This window comes from Rhododendron vialii, chromosome 7a (assembly GCF_030253575.1).
Source record: "Rhododendron vialii isolate Sample 1 chromosome 7a, ASM3025357v1".
Taxonomy (NCBI): Eukaryota; Viridiplantae; Streptophyta; class Magnoliopsida; order Ericales; family Ericaceae; genus Rhododendron; species Rhododendron vialii.
In genome coordinates, this window is record NC_080563.1 from 37,335,305 (window position 1) to 37,352,319 (window position 17,015).

At 39.1% G+C, this 17,015-nt stretch overlaps 1 protein-coding gene across 13 annotated transcripts in view; it reads left to right on the forward strand.

Moving 5' to 3' along the window:
- The first annotated feature begins 8,295 nt into the window (after window positions 1-8,295).
- The window catches only part of LOC131331981 (agamous-like MADS-box protein AGL21), a 52,427-nt gene continuing 43,707 nt past the window's right edge, over window positions 8,296-17,015 (forward strand). For 7 of the 13 annotated variants that reach the window (XR_009201564.1, XM_058365977.1, XM_058365981.1 and 4 more), the window contains exons 1-2: window positions 8,296-8,410; window positions 8,613-8,810. Coding sequence is in view for 12 of the 13 variants with exons in the window: in XM_058365977.1 (XP_058221960.1) it covers window positions 8,629-8,810 (182 nt within the window). In the remaining variant the exon portion in view is untranslated. Of the gene's footprint in view, window positions 8,419-8,470; window positions 8,496-8,612; window positions 8,811-17,015 lie in introns of those variants that run through there. The other 6 variants (XM_058365986.1, XM_058365987.1, XM_058365989.1 and 3 more) reach the window with 4 other exon arrangements.

A 17,015-nucleotide genomic window follows, 5' to 3' on the forward strand; every position in this document is an offset into this window, starting at 1 on the left:
GCCACATGTTTGTTAAATACTCTATTCATCTTAGTGACTGAAGGCCAAACCTATGTACCAAAAGCCACGTGTTTCACCATTTCTCCAGAAAATAAGATTTAAAAAAACGTCTCTTTTCTCTCCAAAGTCCAAAGTGATAAAGCTCACCTTTTTTTTTCCTTTCCGAAGTTCACTGGCTTCGGGGGTGGGTGGGGGGTTTCGGCGTTGAATAAATTTTGAGAAAGAATTTATTGTAATTAAGTTATTAGTTATTTTTGATAATAAATAAATTGTTTAAAAATATCAAGTTATTTTCAAAAGTAAATAAGTTGTAAATGAGTTTACAAATGAAGTAAATAAGTTGTAGATGAGTTTACAAATGAAAAAGTTGTTAAGAAAGAAACTAAAATGTTCATTTGTTGATTAATGTGAACAAACCGCTTTTTTTTTAAATCTTATTTTTCAAAAAGAAGGTAATTTCAAGTTCAAATATAATAAAAATAAAAAATAATTTTTTATTTTTTTTTACACCGTTTAAAAGATCTCAATGAGATTTATCAAACAAGATCCATATTGGTGAAAAAATTATTTGCGTAAACACATGTTTTTTTGAGCTTGAAATTACCTTTATTTTCTAAAATTTCCTTTTTTACAAAACTGAAACGGCATCTAATAAAGCAGCCTACGTTTTTTCACCAAAAACTTAGTAAAAACGTCCCGAGTTGCTTTCCCCTGTAAACTCCAAACGTCACAAACCACAAACAGTTGATTTCAATCAGATCAATACGACTCTATAAAGAATCAATGGTTGGACTCCAAACCACTCCAACTCATTGGAGTAGATTTTAAAAAGAAAATCATGGACAAGTCACTCCCTGCTTTATTAATTTGTCTTTAATTGTGCGATCGAACTATATATACAGTATAAAAATGGGAATACCCTACCACAACCATTTTCCGCGAGCTTCCGCTTTCGGAAGGGTGGCCAGGCATAAAGTAGCCCTTTTCTTTTGTTCGTGTTGTATTTTTTGTATCATTGGCTGATGATGCACAAGTGTCCACCCCTTTTTAGTTTTTCGTATTAAGGGTTGTTTCGTTTTTTTTTTTAATTTTTTTTTTAAAATAATGTAATTTCAAGCTTAAAAATCATGTGTTTACTCAAATAATTTTTCTACTAATATGGATCTTATTTGACAGATCTTATTGAGATTTTTTAAACGGTGCAAAAAAAATTAAAAAATTATTTTTCATTTTCGTTATATTTGAGTTTGAAATTACATTCTTATTGAAAAAGAAAATTTAGAAAGAAAGCGCAACGGGGCCTTAGAATTTGAAAGAAAGCTTATTAGTATTTGATTCCATTGATATTCCATCATTTTTTTTTGAAAGGCGATATTCCATCATTATTCAATCGGAAAAGGGTCCCATTGGGAAGTTGGGCTCCACTGTTGGTTGAGGTACTGTGCTCTTTCGATTGGGTTTATTCGAATCATTAAAGTTACATTCACATGTTTTGTGATTACAATTTACAACGAGAGAAATCGCTATGAGCATTGAAAGAAGCTTTATTAGTATCTGATTCCATTGATAGAAGGTTCCTATTGGGAAGTTGGGGCCTACCGTTCGTTGAGGTACTGTGCTATTTCGATCGGGTTTATTCATATCAATAAGTTTACCACTATACTCAATCACATACGCTCGCATGTTTTGTGGCCTCCTCATATTGGATATGGTATTTGTAGCATGGATGTACTCGAATTCAATAATATAATTTTTTTTTTTTTTTGGGGCATATAGTATTAGTTAAGTTAGATTACAACAAGAGAAATCGCTACTGTTCCATAAGAATATCTCAGCACCTAAATACGGTACACAACCAACTGAGCTAGAATATGGTATTGTTTGAATTGTTCACCTAAATATCAGTAAATTTTTCAACTTGAATTTTTATCTAAATGCAATATTACTAATATAGTACTACTGGTGTATTCCATTAATTAAAATGAGTACTTAAGAACTTATTTTTTTGAATTAAATGTGACATATTGTGAAAGAATAACATGTATTGTAAAAACAGAATATAAGTACCAGAAAAATAAGAACCTTAGCGGAAGGAGGCCTATTCGTTAATTTTTATTTAGAAGAGTTTTATTTCGTACATGTGTGTTTGGAAACTTAATTTTTGCATTTTCGGATTCTCATTTTCCCCTTTTGGGTGTTTGGCATCCCATTTTGAGAATGGATTGTGGGAGAATGGATTTTCGGTTTTTGGGTTTAGAGGCAAAAACACAAAAGTAGGTCTAGAGGTGTTTTTCACATTTTTTGCATTTTCGGATTCTGTGGTCAATTACCAAAATACCCACTTTCCTCCCTTCATTTTCAACAAAGTAATAAAGACAAAGGGCAATATGGTAAAAATCCAACCCATAATTCATTTTCGACAATCATCTACCAAACACTACTACATTTCAAAATACATTTTGCATAGATCTCCCAAACACTCCTACCATACTAAAAATACATTATGGCCATAATCCAAAAAGTTAAAAAATCAAAAAGCTGAAAATGAAAAGTCAAAAAGTAGGTTCCCAAACACCCCCGTTTTGTAGTGATTAATCTATTTTTGGCATACACAAGAAAATTCAATAATAAGCCAAACAGAATGAAATATTAGTGGGCCCACGAGAAACCTCAGCAGAAGTATAGTACTCAACGTAGCATCCTGCTGTGCACGCCCCCGACAGCAGGGCCCAAGTTCCTTCACTGGGTGGCCCGCCAGATATTTTTTCACCTGGGCTTCACCGACTCATGAAGGGAAAAAAACATGGAAAGATAGGAAAAGTTCACGACGCATAGGAATTATTGGTAAATTTCCCCCCTAAATTTTGGAAAAATTAATAATGAATTCATGTAAGACAACGTAATCGATGACATCATCTTTTTTGAAATCCTAAAGCTACAAACACTCTCCATGCCCCCACCAACCAATTGCATGACAAAACAAAACAAAGGGAAAATTTCAAAATACCCCCCCAACCTTTACTCTGAATTTCAATTAGACTTCCAATCTTTTTAAAAAAAATAATTTTACTCCCAACGTTATCTTCCGTTAATCAAAACGCCCCATTCCGTCCGAATGACTAACGAATTTCGTTAAAAGCTCTGTTAGATAGAGTCCTGGTCGAATTTCGATGATTCAAATCGCTCAATGTGATCAGAGTGTGATTTTAAGAATATCCACTATAAGAGAATTAGCAAAAAAAATTGATCAGAATGCAATTTGACCCATCTATTGCCAAGCATGGATGACCCAAATTGGCCCAACGCGTATGGACAACACGCACCCTAGATTCTTCTCAAGCATTTTTATCTTTTGATTTGGAAAGTTAAATAATTAGTACCTCTAAAATGTGGATATAACTCTATTTAAAACAAAATAAAAATGGTTACTAAAGTTATTTTTATTTCATGATATATTTTACCTATATGATGGATCAAAAAATACATACAAATGTTTCAAAAGCTCAAAATGGACATCCAGATACGAGGAGGTTTAAATTTTAGGCATAACTTTTGGTAACTGACATATTTTACTGCCCTGGATTTCAAGCTATGGGTTCCTCTCATCGTACACCATAGTTGCATCACATATAAAGGAGAGACATGCCATTAATTTGGCATATTTTCTTTAGTCTCTTAAGGTTTCATATTTAATAAATACTATAATATACAATAATTTCACACTACGTATTCTGTTCAATTATATGACTCTCTTCTTTGAAAAATGCTTACTTATTGGTATGATTGATGTTATTTATGGTAAACATATTATTTTTTAAATCAATTATTTAATACGAACGTACTATTTTATTGATTTGATTGAAAGCAACTTTTAGTTTTCAATCTCTTCTTATGTTAATTTTTAGTGCAATTTATTTTGTACGGTAATATATATAGCTGCACATAGTTGTTTATCCCACAGGTTTACTGTAAGTTTAACGGTAATATATATAGCTGCACATAGTTGTTTATCCCACAGGTTTACTGTAAGTTTAATCATGTCTGAAAAGTTTGATTATTTCTTAAATTTAAATACACTGGAACACTATGCCATCTTCAACTTTATAATAATTGGACCATAATTGTTATTTTAAAGATACATCATTCATTTTTCTCAAGACAAGTAGGACTATGAAACCACAACTATGGTTGTAGATCAAACTGGAGTAATTATTTGGAGTACTACTATTTGCACCGACAGTTTCCGTAGGGAAACCATACTGACGGCCACCGGACGGCCGATCCGAGCCGTCCAAAAATTAAAAAAAAAAAAACCGAGAGGGCTTACGAGGGAATCAATGGCATCCGATGTATGTAGGGTGCTTGATCTGAATACTCTTTTTTCGTGCAAATAGCTTTTTCGAATTTTTTTGGTCCAACAACAACCGAATTCAGTCCAACACTCGTATACCTTCAAATTGTCATTTAAGTCAAAGAACCGCGGTGAATACTATGAACCCAACCCAACAACAACCGGATTCTAGTGCACATCCTAATCCTAGTTTCCTTTCAATTAAGAAAATCGTCCTTTTATCCTTCTCTTGGACTACAAATTTTTTGTCAAGCGATATATATTAGGAGTTAGTTTGGGGGGGGGTGGGGGGGGAGCTGAGGGGTATTAGGGTTAGCACGGGTCTAGAGGCTATTCATACTCTTGACCCCCAAAGGGTCTGTTCTCTGTGGAGCTCGAACCAAGACCTTTCACAAAAGGAAGACAATACTGATTTATCAACTACACTAAGCAGTAGTTGTCCTCTTGAACTAAGATTGGAGTATAGCATTTTTTTTACTGTAAAGTAATACCAATAATGCCTTTGGCCTTAGAATATTAGAGCAACAGCAACAAGTTAGGCAAATGAGTCATATTAGATATTTTGGTTAGTATGTTAAAAAAGAAGAAGATATTTTGGTTAGTAGTGGCACAATTTTTCATCTTAACTGTCTTGTCAAACGATGAGACTTTTTACATTTTGACTAGGTACATACTACATATAGACCTCTGTGCCACTTTTTCATCTTAATAAGATGGTTATAACAGTGGCACAAATTTTCACCTTTTCATCTTACAATTGGCTATATTATTTTTTTTGGACTTTAGCCAGGCAAAACAACTATGGCATATTTGATAACTATCAACATCACGGTGCACTCCCTAAAAATGATCCTAAATTGAATCTTAAAGAGGTAAGCTTAGGTGGGGTCCAATTCTCACTCATAAGAGTGTGTGTGGAGCTTGTTAATTTGGAAAGTGTGTGTGCACTCAATGGACTAGCTAGAGCATTCTTCATCTTGTGCAAATAATAATTTTAAAAAAAGTGAACGGGCATTATGCTTCCGTGAAATATTGAGCGAATAATTATGCATTAAAAGAGTTGAATTGTTGGTTCTATTGATGGTTTAAATAAAGAGGTTTATGTTTCATTTACGAAGAAAGGAATTGAGCTCGATAATTGACACTTTGAATATATAATTGAAAAAACTCTTGGTGAAATAGTATGAAAAAAGAGAGAGTAAACATTCGAACCTTGGTTTGGATGACAATAGAGATCGTCTAACAAACACAAAACGAGTAAATCACAAGGCATTCAATGTTTTTCATCCTAACCCAGGCATGGCCTGACGCAACGACACTTTTAAATTGCCTAAAATCTAATTAGCATTCTCAAACGAGAAAAAATGCAAAGTTAAGGACAAAAAATACCAAATACCCAGACGATTTGATGCATTCCAACCAAGGATGAACTATTGATCTGCCAAGCCGCCACGAGTTGCTCCGCCTAAGACATCGCATAGGGATAAAACATTGAAGCACAGATATCTTAGCAAACACCTTCTATTTTGAAACTCCTATAATTAAAAAGATAATATTAAAATATTTGGGTCATCATAGAGTTATCTATAAGAATACGCAAATTTAGCAAATGTGTAGGGAGCCATGTTTAGGATCCATTCTTGGGAGCTTGTATTGGGAGCCCATTGAAAACCAAAATGAAAGAAACGGCTTGTTAAATACCATGACTCTCACTTAGGAGCCAAATTAGGAGCCCACTAGAGATGCTCTTAGAGTTTCAAGGAATTTTTGACTTTGTAGGATTATGAATGAGATTTGAATTGAGTAGGATTCGTAAGGAACATTTGAATTCAATCTCCATGCTTGTTTTGTAGCAGATGAAATAATGGGATTAAGGTTAATAATTTTACTTTTTACCCGAGAGAGAGAGAGTATTTTCTCATTTTTATGAAGTAACATGGGTATCGTGGTAAATACACAACAAAGAGGTGTGATGGACTAAGGATTTGTTTGATAAACGAAATTCAGCACTTAAAATTGAATTAATTAAGTAATAAGTGATTCAGTAGGTTTGATAACTACATTTTATATTGTTTAAAAAATTAAGTACCACTTAAAATATAGGCCAAAAAGTTGAAAAAAATTAAGTAACTTTGAGCTACTTAATTCTGACTGAATTTTTATGTACTTACATTCAACCATCATACCACCATCACAACCATTCCCACGAACACCTCCACCACCTCCATTATTCCTCCATCACCACTCCTCTACCACATCACCACCATTAGCTCCACCACCACCACCACCAGCTCCACCATTCTACCACCATCACTACACCACCACCACCACCACTCCACCACCACCACCACCGCTCCTACAACCACTTCACCACCTCCACCACTCCACCACCATCATCATAACCATCATCACCACCGCTGTTCCACCACCACTACTATCACTACACCACTACCACCACTCCACCACTCCACCACCACTCCACCACCACCACCACCACCACCTCCACCATTCCACCACTCCTCCACCATTATCAGAAGTATATTGTGATTTTATTAAATTAAGAGAGAATTGAAATAAAATTAATTCATTATTTTTTTAATTCAATACTTAATATATTTTATCAAACAGCTTTTCAGCTTAAAAATTTCAGCATTCAGTTTCCAATACTTAATTTTTCAGCTTTCAGTTTTATCAAACTGCCCCTAATAAAAACACCTCCCCATAGGATGGTTAATCCTCCCATTTTGAGGGATAAATAGTCCAACCCAATTTTATGCGGCCAACAAAAAGATTACGGGACCAAAGGATCAACAATTCCCTTTTTTTTTTTTTTCAAAAATGAGAAGATTGTATTGATAAACGTCCAGCAGCACTTACAAAACGGAAATCATTACAAAGAACTTGGAGAAAGCCAAACTAATCGTCTAACAAACACAAAGCGAGTAAATCACAAGGCATTCGATGTTTTTCATCCTAACCCAGGCATGGCCTGACTCAACGACACTTTTAAACTGCCTAAAATCTAATTAGCATTCTCAAACGAGAAAAAATGCAAAGTTAAGGACAAAAAATACCAAATACCCAGACGATCTGATGCACTCCAACCAAGGATGAACTATTGATCCGCCAAGCCGCCACGAGTTGCTCCGCCAAAGACATCGTATAGGGATAGAACATTGAAGCACAGATATCGTTGTAAATCAACCTCGATTGAGAGAACTTGATCTGTAGACAAAATTTGTCCAAAGACGAAACTAACAAATCTCGTAAAATGAGAGACAAAACTCTCACAAATCAGACGACAATTCGTTGATTTGGAGAAGCGGAAGGGCCTTCCCCTCCCGCCACTGCACACGGGTATGGTACCTAGAGGGGAGGGGAAGGGAGGAGATGAGTTGTGGTGGCTACGATTGAGACGGATGAAAAAAATTTGGGCGCCAGTGCACTTGGCATGGCTCTTTGCCCATGAATAAGGTGTGGGGTTCGAGTACTTACTTCTAAGTAATCAACAATTCAATCCCCACAATAGTCACCAACTATGAAAAATTATTCAGTGGTCTTAGGACACTATCAAGTGATACCCCAATATTATTTTTTGTCCCATATTTTTTTATGTGAAAAGAGCATTAAGAAGTGAAAAGGGTATTGAAGCACCACACAATAACGTCCCAAGACTATTGAATAACCACTGCATCGAACTAGTACGGAAGGAAAAAGATCTGCATGGCCTATAAAAAAAAAAAAAAAGAAGAAGCTCTGCAGGCAAAAACTGTTGTCACGCCTTTTTTTATATTTTAAAAAAACTCCTCTTTTTTGAATTCCATCAAACGGCTAATTGAATTCCACGTCCCACGCGTCAACGATCCATACGGTGGACGGCGCAACTCTCGATTAATCTCCCCGATTGGTCCACGTAAATCAGTTTTCCATACCTTTTCTTTCTTTATTTACACAAACCTATACTTTCCTTATATAGCCCCCCTTTCCACTCGATGCTCCGAATTTGTTTCCCAAAATCCTCACCAAAACGACGACTCCCCGATTTGTCTCCACGCCCAAGTAAGTTCGTTTCTCCTCTTTTCCCTCTCTCTTCTCCCCCCTCCCTCTCTCTCTCTCTCTCTCTACTTCGATTCCCTGTTCCTCGGTAATTTCTCCTTCCGTACTTGAGATTCTGCAATTTTCTCTCTCCTCTCCTCCTCCTCTCTCTCTCTCTCTCTCTCTCTCTCTCTCTCTCTCTCTCTGTATACGTCTATATATATAGATATAGATATAGAAGGATGGGGAGAGGGAAGATCGTGATAAGGAGGATCGACGACACGACGAGCAGGCAAGTGACGTTTTCGAAGAGGAGGAACGGTCTGCTGAAGAAGGCGAAGGAGCTGGGGATCCTGTGCGACGCGGAAGTCGGAGTTATCATATACTCCAGCACTAACAAGCTCTACGATTTTGCCACAACCAAGTAATTCCTCTCTCTCTCTCTCTCTCTCTCTCTCTCTCTCTCTCTCTGTGTTCGATTGAATGCGTATATGCTTCGTAATTGCATTTTCGAATCTGATTGTTTCACGGACAATGGCGTTTTCGACTTGCTGACTGTTATCTGTTTGCCGAATTCCCCCCCCCGCCCCCCCTTCAATTTGGCTCTGTATTGCCTTTTCTGGAGAAATTTCTCAGTTTCATTGATAATGCCGTTTGTAATCTTTTTTTTTTTTTTTTGAATTTCTCATTCGATTTTGCACTGCCTTTCCATTGAAATGTGCGATGCTTGTTGTTGCATATCGTCGATGTGCTATAATTGCGTAGGCAGAATTAAGTTTATTTGTTGGATTAGAGAAGTTCATATGCGAAGAATTGCAGTGACATAGGGCCAGATTATTTAATTCTCTTAGACTCTTAGTTTCATCGATCAACGGTGTTTTTTCACTTGTTGACTTGACTGTGATTTCCCCTCCCCTTCGATTTTGCACTGTCGTAAAAAATGTGCAATGTTTTGTTGTCATCGCCGTGTTAGTGCTGTATAGGCAGAATTAAGTTTATTAGGTGGATTGGAGAAGTTTGAATGTGTAGAATTTGAAGTGAAATAAGTTCAGATATTGTTATTTTAGGATCGTAATTGCTTGTTTTCGGGAGTGGTCTGTGTTGACAAGGATCTGTACGATGAAAATTTTCTTCTAGCTAGGTAGCTCCTTACTGTCTTTCTCGTTTTCTTTTTTCTTTTGTTTCTAAAATGGTGATTTTCTTCTAGCTAGGTAGCTCCTTACTGTCTTTCTCGTTTTCTTTTTTCTTTTGTTTCTGAAATGGTGATTTAACGTCGAATCGTGGATTGGACGGGGTTAAAATAAGTTTGATTTTGTCATAGGGTTATCTCTTCCCAAACTTTGTGCAAGATGTTGCCATACTTGTACAAGATAGTGTGGGGCACTTTGGATAGATGTGTTATTAAATGGGATTATTACCACTAGGTACAGAAAATAAAAAGTATTTTCCATTAAGGTAAGATAGAATACTTAATTACCACTAGGTCCACTTATTTCCACTAGGTACAGAAAATAAAAAGTATTTCCCATTAAGGTAAGATAGAATACTTAATTACCACTAGGTCCACTTTGGTAGTCATAGGGTTATCTCTTCCCAAACTTTGTGCAAGATGTTACCATCTGATTCTGAACCAAAGACTCGAATCCTCTCCTTTCAGTCGGCAATCAATTCTCGTCCAATTGCATTGATCAGTTGGATGAGGGTGAGATAAGCAAGGAAAGTCTCGGGAGCCAGAGAGATGTTGAAATAAACAGAGGCTGGTAGTACGATAAAAAGGGTGACTCACGAGCTCAATGAAGAATAGGAAGTTAGGTTCTCCTGGTGTGCTAAATGTTGCAGAAGAGGGTTGTTTCAAATGTTGAATCCGAGTAGCATGGGACACATGGAATCCCGTGTGAATCAGCAAGGACTACCTTGCAAGGCTAAATACTCCTGGGTGACCGATAGCGAAGTAGTACCGTGAGGGAAGGGTGAAAAGAACCCCCATCGGGGAGTGAAATAGAACATGAAACTGTAAGCTCCCAAGTAGTGGGAGGAGCCCAGGGCTCTGACCGCGTGCCTGTTGAAGAATGAGCCGGTGACTCATAGGTAGTGGCTTGGTTAAGGGAACCCACCGGAGCCGTGAGCGCGTATAAAGAGATCAATGGAAAGCGCATTCCTTTGTTATAGTGTTGTAGTCACATTCGAGCTCGTTCTTTTCGGGGGTTCATGGCAGAATTGGGTTCGACGTCCCAACAGGGGGAAATTGAATCTCTTTCCTTTTCGTTTTTGATTATGAATGAGCGAATGATCTTTCTTGGCTTCTTTCCAAAGCTATTAGATCACTATAGGACACTTTCCAATGCGCGATTCCCTCTACAAAAAAAAGGAGCTATATTATCCTAGTGGAAAGCTGATTGAGACAGATTACTTTGAAACAGGATCAACGGAAATTAGCCAGAGCCCGAACACCAGTGCTCGCCTGATGTATCACTCATCGAGACCCCACCTATCAAAGGCAAAGATTGGGGTTGGTCGAGCCCAACTTGGTAGACGACCCAACAATTTGATTTGCACCAACCTCTGACCCTGACTTTAGATCTGGTAAAGAGAAAATCAGTGCGAGGAAAGGCGGTAAATGGGAAATACTTTTTATTTTATGTACCTGGTGGTAATAAATGGACCTAGTGGTAATTAAGTATTCTATCTTATCTTAATGGGAAATACTTTTTATTTTCTATACCTAGTGGGATTATTACCACTAGGTACAGAAAATAAAAAGTATTTCCCATAATCCCACTAGGTATAGAAAATAAAAAGTATTTCCCATTAAGGTAACATAGAATACTTAATTATCACTAGGTCCACTTTTTACAAAATACATTTACCACTAATGGAAGTGCCACCCAAGGACACCCTAGGGTTTTAGGGTGCCCTAGGATTTTAGGGTTTAAGATATCCTAGGGTTTAGGCTACCCTAGGGTTTAGGTTTAGGCACTTTCATAGGGGTTTTAGGGTGCCCTTTCATTTCATAGGATTTTAGCTATTTAGGCACTTTCATAGGATACCCTAGGGTTTAGGCATTTTCATAGGATACCCTATGGTTTAGGCACTTTTATAGGTACCCAAGGGTTTGGGTACTTTCATAAGGCACCCTAGGGTTTAGGCACTTTTAGGGTTTAGAATTTTAGGTACTTTCATAGGGTTTTGGTGTTTCATTAATTGGAGGTGACTTGGTGGGAAGTACTTTTTATTTTCTGTATCTAGTGGTAAAAAGCCCGTATTAAATAGAGAGGTTTGGACTATGTTCAATATACTTTCTGTTGTGTCGAAGATCAATCTCACACAAACACATAAATACAAGATTTATTATGTGGTTCCCCAGTGTTTCACGGTGATAAATTCAAGATTTTACATGGGAGTACTAAACCAACCATTTGTTCACTCAACCTCACTCTGGATATCTCTCATGCCCCTGTCTCTCTTTTGTTGGAGGAGCTCAACTATCTAAAGAGTAGCCCTCACTACTTGTACACTTTCTACTCTCTGCTTCTTCTCCCTCCTTTCTGCTCTCGTCTCATACACCCATATCCATCTATACATAGAAATGTGGGAAGGGGAGCACTGCTCGGAGGTGGCATTGGTCAAATGAGGCTGCACTTGATGCTTTGTCTACCCCCATGAGAGACACCAACATCACCCCTGCTTCCATGTGGGGTAATTTTGAACATGCAATATTGTCTTGTTGCGATCTACTGCTCCAGTATGGAACTGTCTTATGTGAGAATCAACTTAGCACACCGAAGGGTCACTCCACCAGATGGTCTAACACCCCTCCTAGAAGAGTCTGACGCTCATCTCTATTGATATATTGCATCCCCTGTCGAGCTTTACTGCACCCCCTAGCCAGGATATACCACTCGCCTATTCGGGACGTCTCATGCTGCTATCCTAGATCTCTGTGGCTCATGCGGTCCTCATCGTCGGGCGTTTTGCACCCTCTGCTAGGATGCCTGTCGTCGTCATCTCACCTTCTCTTGAGGTGGTCATGTTCGTCGTTTGTGCACTTGTACCCACTAGTCAGGGTATCTATCTGTGGCTTGTACCCACTAGTCAGGGTATCTATCTGTGGCCTCATCTCTCCTAGTCTTCACCCAACGTAATGTCCTGGAGAGGAACCCGCCACTAATCCATAGAGAAAGAGATCCATGGAATGCATCATCTCGTAACCATTTTAATCCTTTGTCTAGTAGCTTTTATGTAATTCCCTCAACAACCCATTTCTCTTCTGATTAGAAGTAATGCACATTGTCAGATTTAGTTTTCATGCTCTAGACCACCATTGGGTCATTGTTGTACTCTTGCACATTTTTTTGTATCCATTCACAACAGCTGCTCATCTTGTTCACCTTCATCAGTCACCCATCCTACTTGTGACGTGTCTCAAGTCATCTTTATCTCCGTTAGCATTTCCACAAGCCTGAATAGGTTGCCTACCATACTTCTCCTACAACTTGAACCATATTGCACCTCTCATGTTCGGACTTTTACCGGCTACATGAACCAACCCCACCCTATCTCTTCACCCTTGCAACCCTTGAACTCTGTCTCCAATATTCTAAAAGTTGTTAAGTGCTAGTTGTTTTAGAAGCCCTAAAAACCACATAGGGTTTTGTTTTTATTGTTTAGGACAAAAAATTACATTAAGAAGGCGCAAGGGCTTTTTTATCTCTAGGTCCAAAAAATAGGAAGTAATTCCCACCAGGTCTCCTCTAATTAATGAACACTGAAACCCTACGAAAGTGCCTAAAATCCTAAACCCTGAAAGTGGGGTACCTTATGAAAGTGCCTAAACCCTTGGGTACCTTATAAAAAGGTCTAAACCCCTAGGGTACCCTATGAAAGTGCCTAAACCGCCAAAACCCTATAATAGGAAAGTGCACCCTAAAACCCCTATGAAAGTGTCTAAACCTAAACCCTAGGGCTCTATGAAAACGCCTAAACCTAAACCCTAGGATATCCTAAAACCTAGGGTAACCTAAACCCTAAAATCCTAGGGTACCCAAAAACCCTTTGTGGGGTTTTTTGCTATGTGGGAAAAGCTGTTGGAAAAAGAAAAGAAAGAAAATGCTGGTTAGTTGTGTATTTAATGGCATTAGTTTGCATAGAATGTGTAGATGGTTTGGTGGAGTTAATTGGCTCTAGGTGGTGCATTCCAACAAGTCCCATGGAGCATTTGTTGTGTTGGGCTCCGGATTCTTCTTCGGGGCAGTTCAAGAGGCTTTTATACTAGCCTTAAGGAGGCTACTGTGCCATTTGTGAGGTGTGTGTGGAAAAGGCAGAGAACAACAGAGAAAAGTCAATACTTTCTTTGTGCATGTGTGAGTCACTGCAGAGAGAAAATTGTAAGTGAGAAAATTGTGTGAGTTTAAGGGAGATAAAAATACCGAGAGCTTGAGAGCTAGAGTAGGGTATTTTGTATCTCATTGTACTCATTCAATATTAGTGGAAGTTGTTCTCTCTCCGTGGACGTACCCGAGTTTGAGGAACCACGTAATCTTGTGTCTCTTTTGTGTGTTTTGTTTTTCGTTACGCTTCCGTTGTGCGGGTGAGATCAGGTATTTACCCAACAAAGTGGTATCAGAGCTACGGTATGGCGGGGAAAAGCACCGGGTTCGCGGTTGAGCTTTTCAATGGGCACAATGATTTCACTCTTTGGCAACAAAGGGTGAGGAATATTTTGGTGAGAGAAGGTTTGGTGAAAGCACTCAAGCTGAAATCCGAAAAGCCGGAAGAAATGAAGGGAGATAAATGGGAGGAGATGAGAGAGCTTGCTAATAGCACCATCCAATTGTATCTCGGGAATAGCACTCTCCGAGAAGTCATCAATGAAACGGATCCGGCGGAACTTTGGGCGAAGTTGGAGAGTAGGTACAAGTCCAAGTCTTTGACGAATAGGTTGTCGTTAAAGAAGCAATTGTATGCGTTAAGTATGTCCGAGGGAGGAAATATTAATGAGCACTTGGATGAGTTCAATTGGCTAATAACGGAGTTGAAAGCCATTGGCACAAAGATTGAAGAGGAAGATAAGGCGATCATTTTGTTGGTTTCCTTGCCGATATCGTATGAGCATCTCCAAACTACATTGTTGTTTGGGAAAGACACTCTCGGACTTGATGAGGTTATTGCTACACTCCTATCTCACGAGTCAATGCGGAGGAAGGAGAGCGAGAAGATATCGGAGGATCGTGCCATGATTGCATCTTCCGGTAGTCAAGCTAGAGGGCGGACGACGGAAAGGCAAAATGGGTCCAAGCCAAGGGGGCGATCACACTCTCGAGGTGGTGAGTCGCGGGCCGTTGACAAAAGGAAATGCTATTTTTGTAACGAAGAAGGCCATATATTGAAGTTTTGTCCAAAGCTCAAAGCGAAGATAGATGAAGAGAAAGAAAAATCCAAAGCGGCGGTTGTTGAGAGCTCCGTCGAAAATGAGGGTGATTTGCTCACGGTGACTTCGGAAGGTATGGCGCATTTTGATTGGGTTATGGATTCCGGTTGTTCTTTCCATATGTGTTCAAATAGAAAATATTTTTGTTCGTATGAGCCTTGTGATGGAAGTACCGTTAGGATGGCAAACAACACGGTGAACAAGGTTGTTGGCATAGGAACGGTACGTTTTCGTATGACCGATGGAAGAGTTGTGAGGTTGACCGGAGTTTGACATGTGCCGGGACTAAGGAAAAATTTAATTTCTTTGGGAATGTTACATTCAAAGGGTTGTAGCTTTGCGACAAGGGATGATGTTCTTGAGGTTTTCAAGAATGATAAAGTGATGTTGCAAGGAAAAATGGCGGGCAATCTTTACAAGCTTCAAGGTCGAGTTGAAGTGTGGCGCGCAAATGGTGGATACCGAGCAAGAAAAAATTATGGGCATCGGGTTACCCAAGTATGGCGGGTGAAGGTGCAAACAAGCGAGGCATTATGTGTGGAGAGCAACATTGAGAAGGAAGTGCCTCAATTGATGGTTTTTGAAAAAGTTGAAGGAAATTTGTGTGCAAGGAAAAGTGTCTCTTTTGCACCAAATTTGGTCTCCAATATTTTCGATTAGGCACCCGGTGAGGGGGTGCGAGGCGCCCGAGCAAGGGGGTGCGATATCGCATGAGCAAAAAGGGGGTGTTTGTTGGGTTTTTTGCTATGTGGGAAAAGCTGTTGGAAAAAGAAAAGAAAGAAAATGCTGGTTAGTTGTGTATTTAATGGCATTAGTTTGCATAGAATGTGCAGATGGTTCGGTGGAGTTAATTGGCTCTAGGTGGTGCATTCCAACAAGTCCCATGGAGCATTTGTTGTGTTGGGCTCCAGATTCTTCTTCTGGGCAGTTCAAGAGGCTTTTATACTAGCCTTAAGTCATGCCTATTTATAGAGGGTACTGTGCCGTTTGTGAGGTGTGTGTGGAAAAGGCAGAGAACAACAGAGAAAAGTCAATACTTTCTTTGTGCATGTGTGAGTCACTGCAGAGAGAATTGTGAGTGAGAAAATTGTGTGAGTTTGAGGGAGATAAAAATACCGAGAGCTTGAGAGCTAGAGTAGGGTATTTTGTATCTCATTGTACTCATTCAATATTAGTGGAAGCTGTTCTCTCTCCATGGACGTACCCGAGTTTGGGAAACCACGTAATCTTGTGTCTCTTTTGTGTGTTTTGTTTTTCGTTACGCTTCCGTTGTGTGGGTGAGATCGGGTATTTACCCAACAGGATACCCTAAAACCCCAAGGTGACATTTCCATTAATGGTAAATGTATTTTTGTAAAAGTGGATCTAGTGGTAATTAAGTATTCCATCTCTCCTTAATTGGAATTAAGTTCCGCTTTTCTGTACTTAGAGGTAAAAATCTCAAGGCAAAAACGCCCAAAAATGGAGCCCGACCGTTGGGGCGGGATTGACCACTATCTGGACGAGATTTCCTTATGGCCAGGTAGGGCTGCAAACGAACCGAGCTGCTCACGAGTGGCTTGAAGCTCGGCTCGGTATGAGCTCGTTCAAGCTCGACTCGTAAAATAATGAACAAGCTCGAGCTAGGTATTTTGACTCGAATCATAAACGAGCCGAGCTCAAGTTTGCCAGAGCTCGGCTCGAACCGGCTTGCGAGCTCATATATATATATATATATATTTGTATTTATATTTATATATTTATATCTCCATCTCCATACATATACGCATGTTTACGTGTGTAAGCTTTTAGCTGCCATCAAAGCGGTCGTCAGGCAATATCCACGCAAGGGAACACTTAGAGAAAAAGACCTACACCAATTAACATTTATAGACAGAGGGAATCCCTTTTAGGCTTCTAGTTTGGCGATGTGGGACAAATGAATGCAAGGAAATATGTTTTCTTCTCTCATCCCACATTGGCCTTTTATTCCTGTGAGCAACTCCGGAACACTCTATAAAGAGAGGGCCAATCCTCTACTGTGCATGGCTGAGTCGTTTCGAGCCATAGCGAGCTCGAGCTCGAGCCTTAGAAATATCTTGCGAGCTGAGCTCGAGCCAACATTTCACAGCTTGTTTCGAGCTCGAGCCAGCTCCCTAACTGGCGAGCTGAGTTTGAACACGCTAAAACTCGGCTCGGCTCGGCTCGGCTGCAGCCCTATGG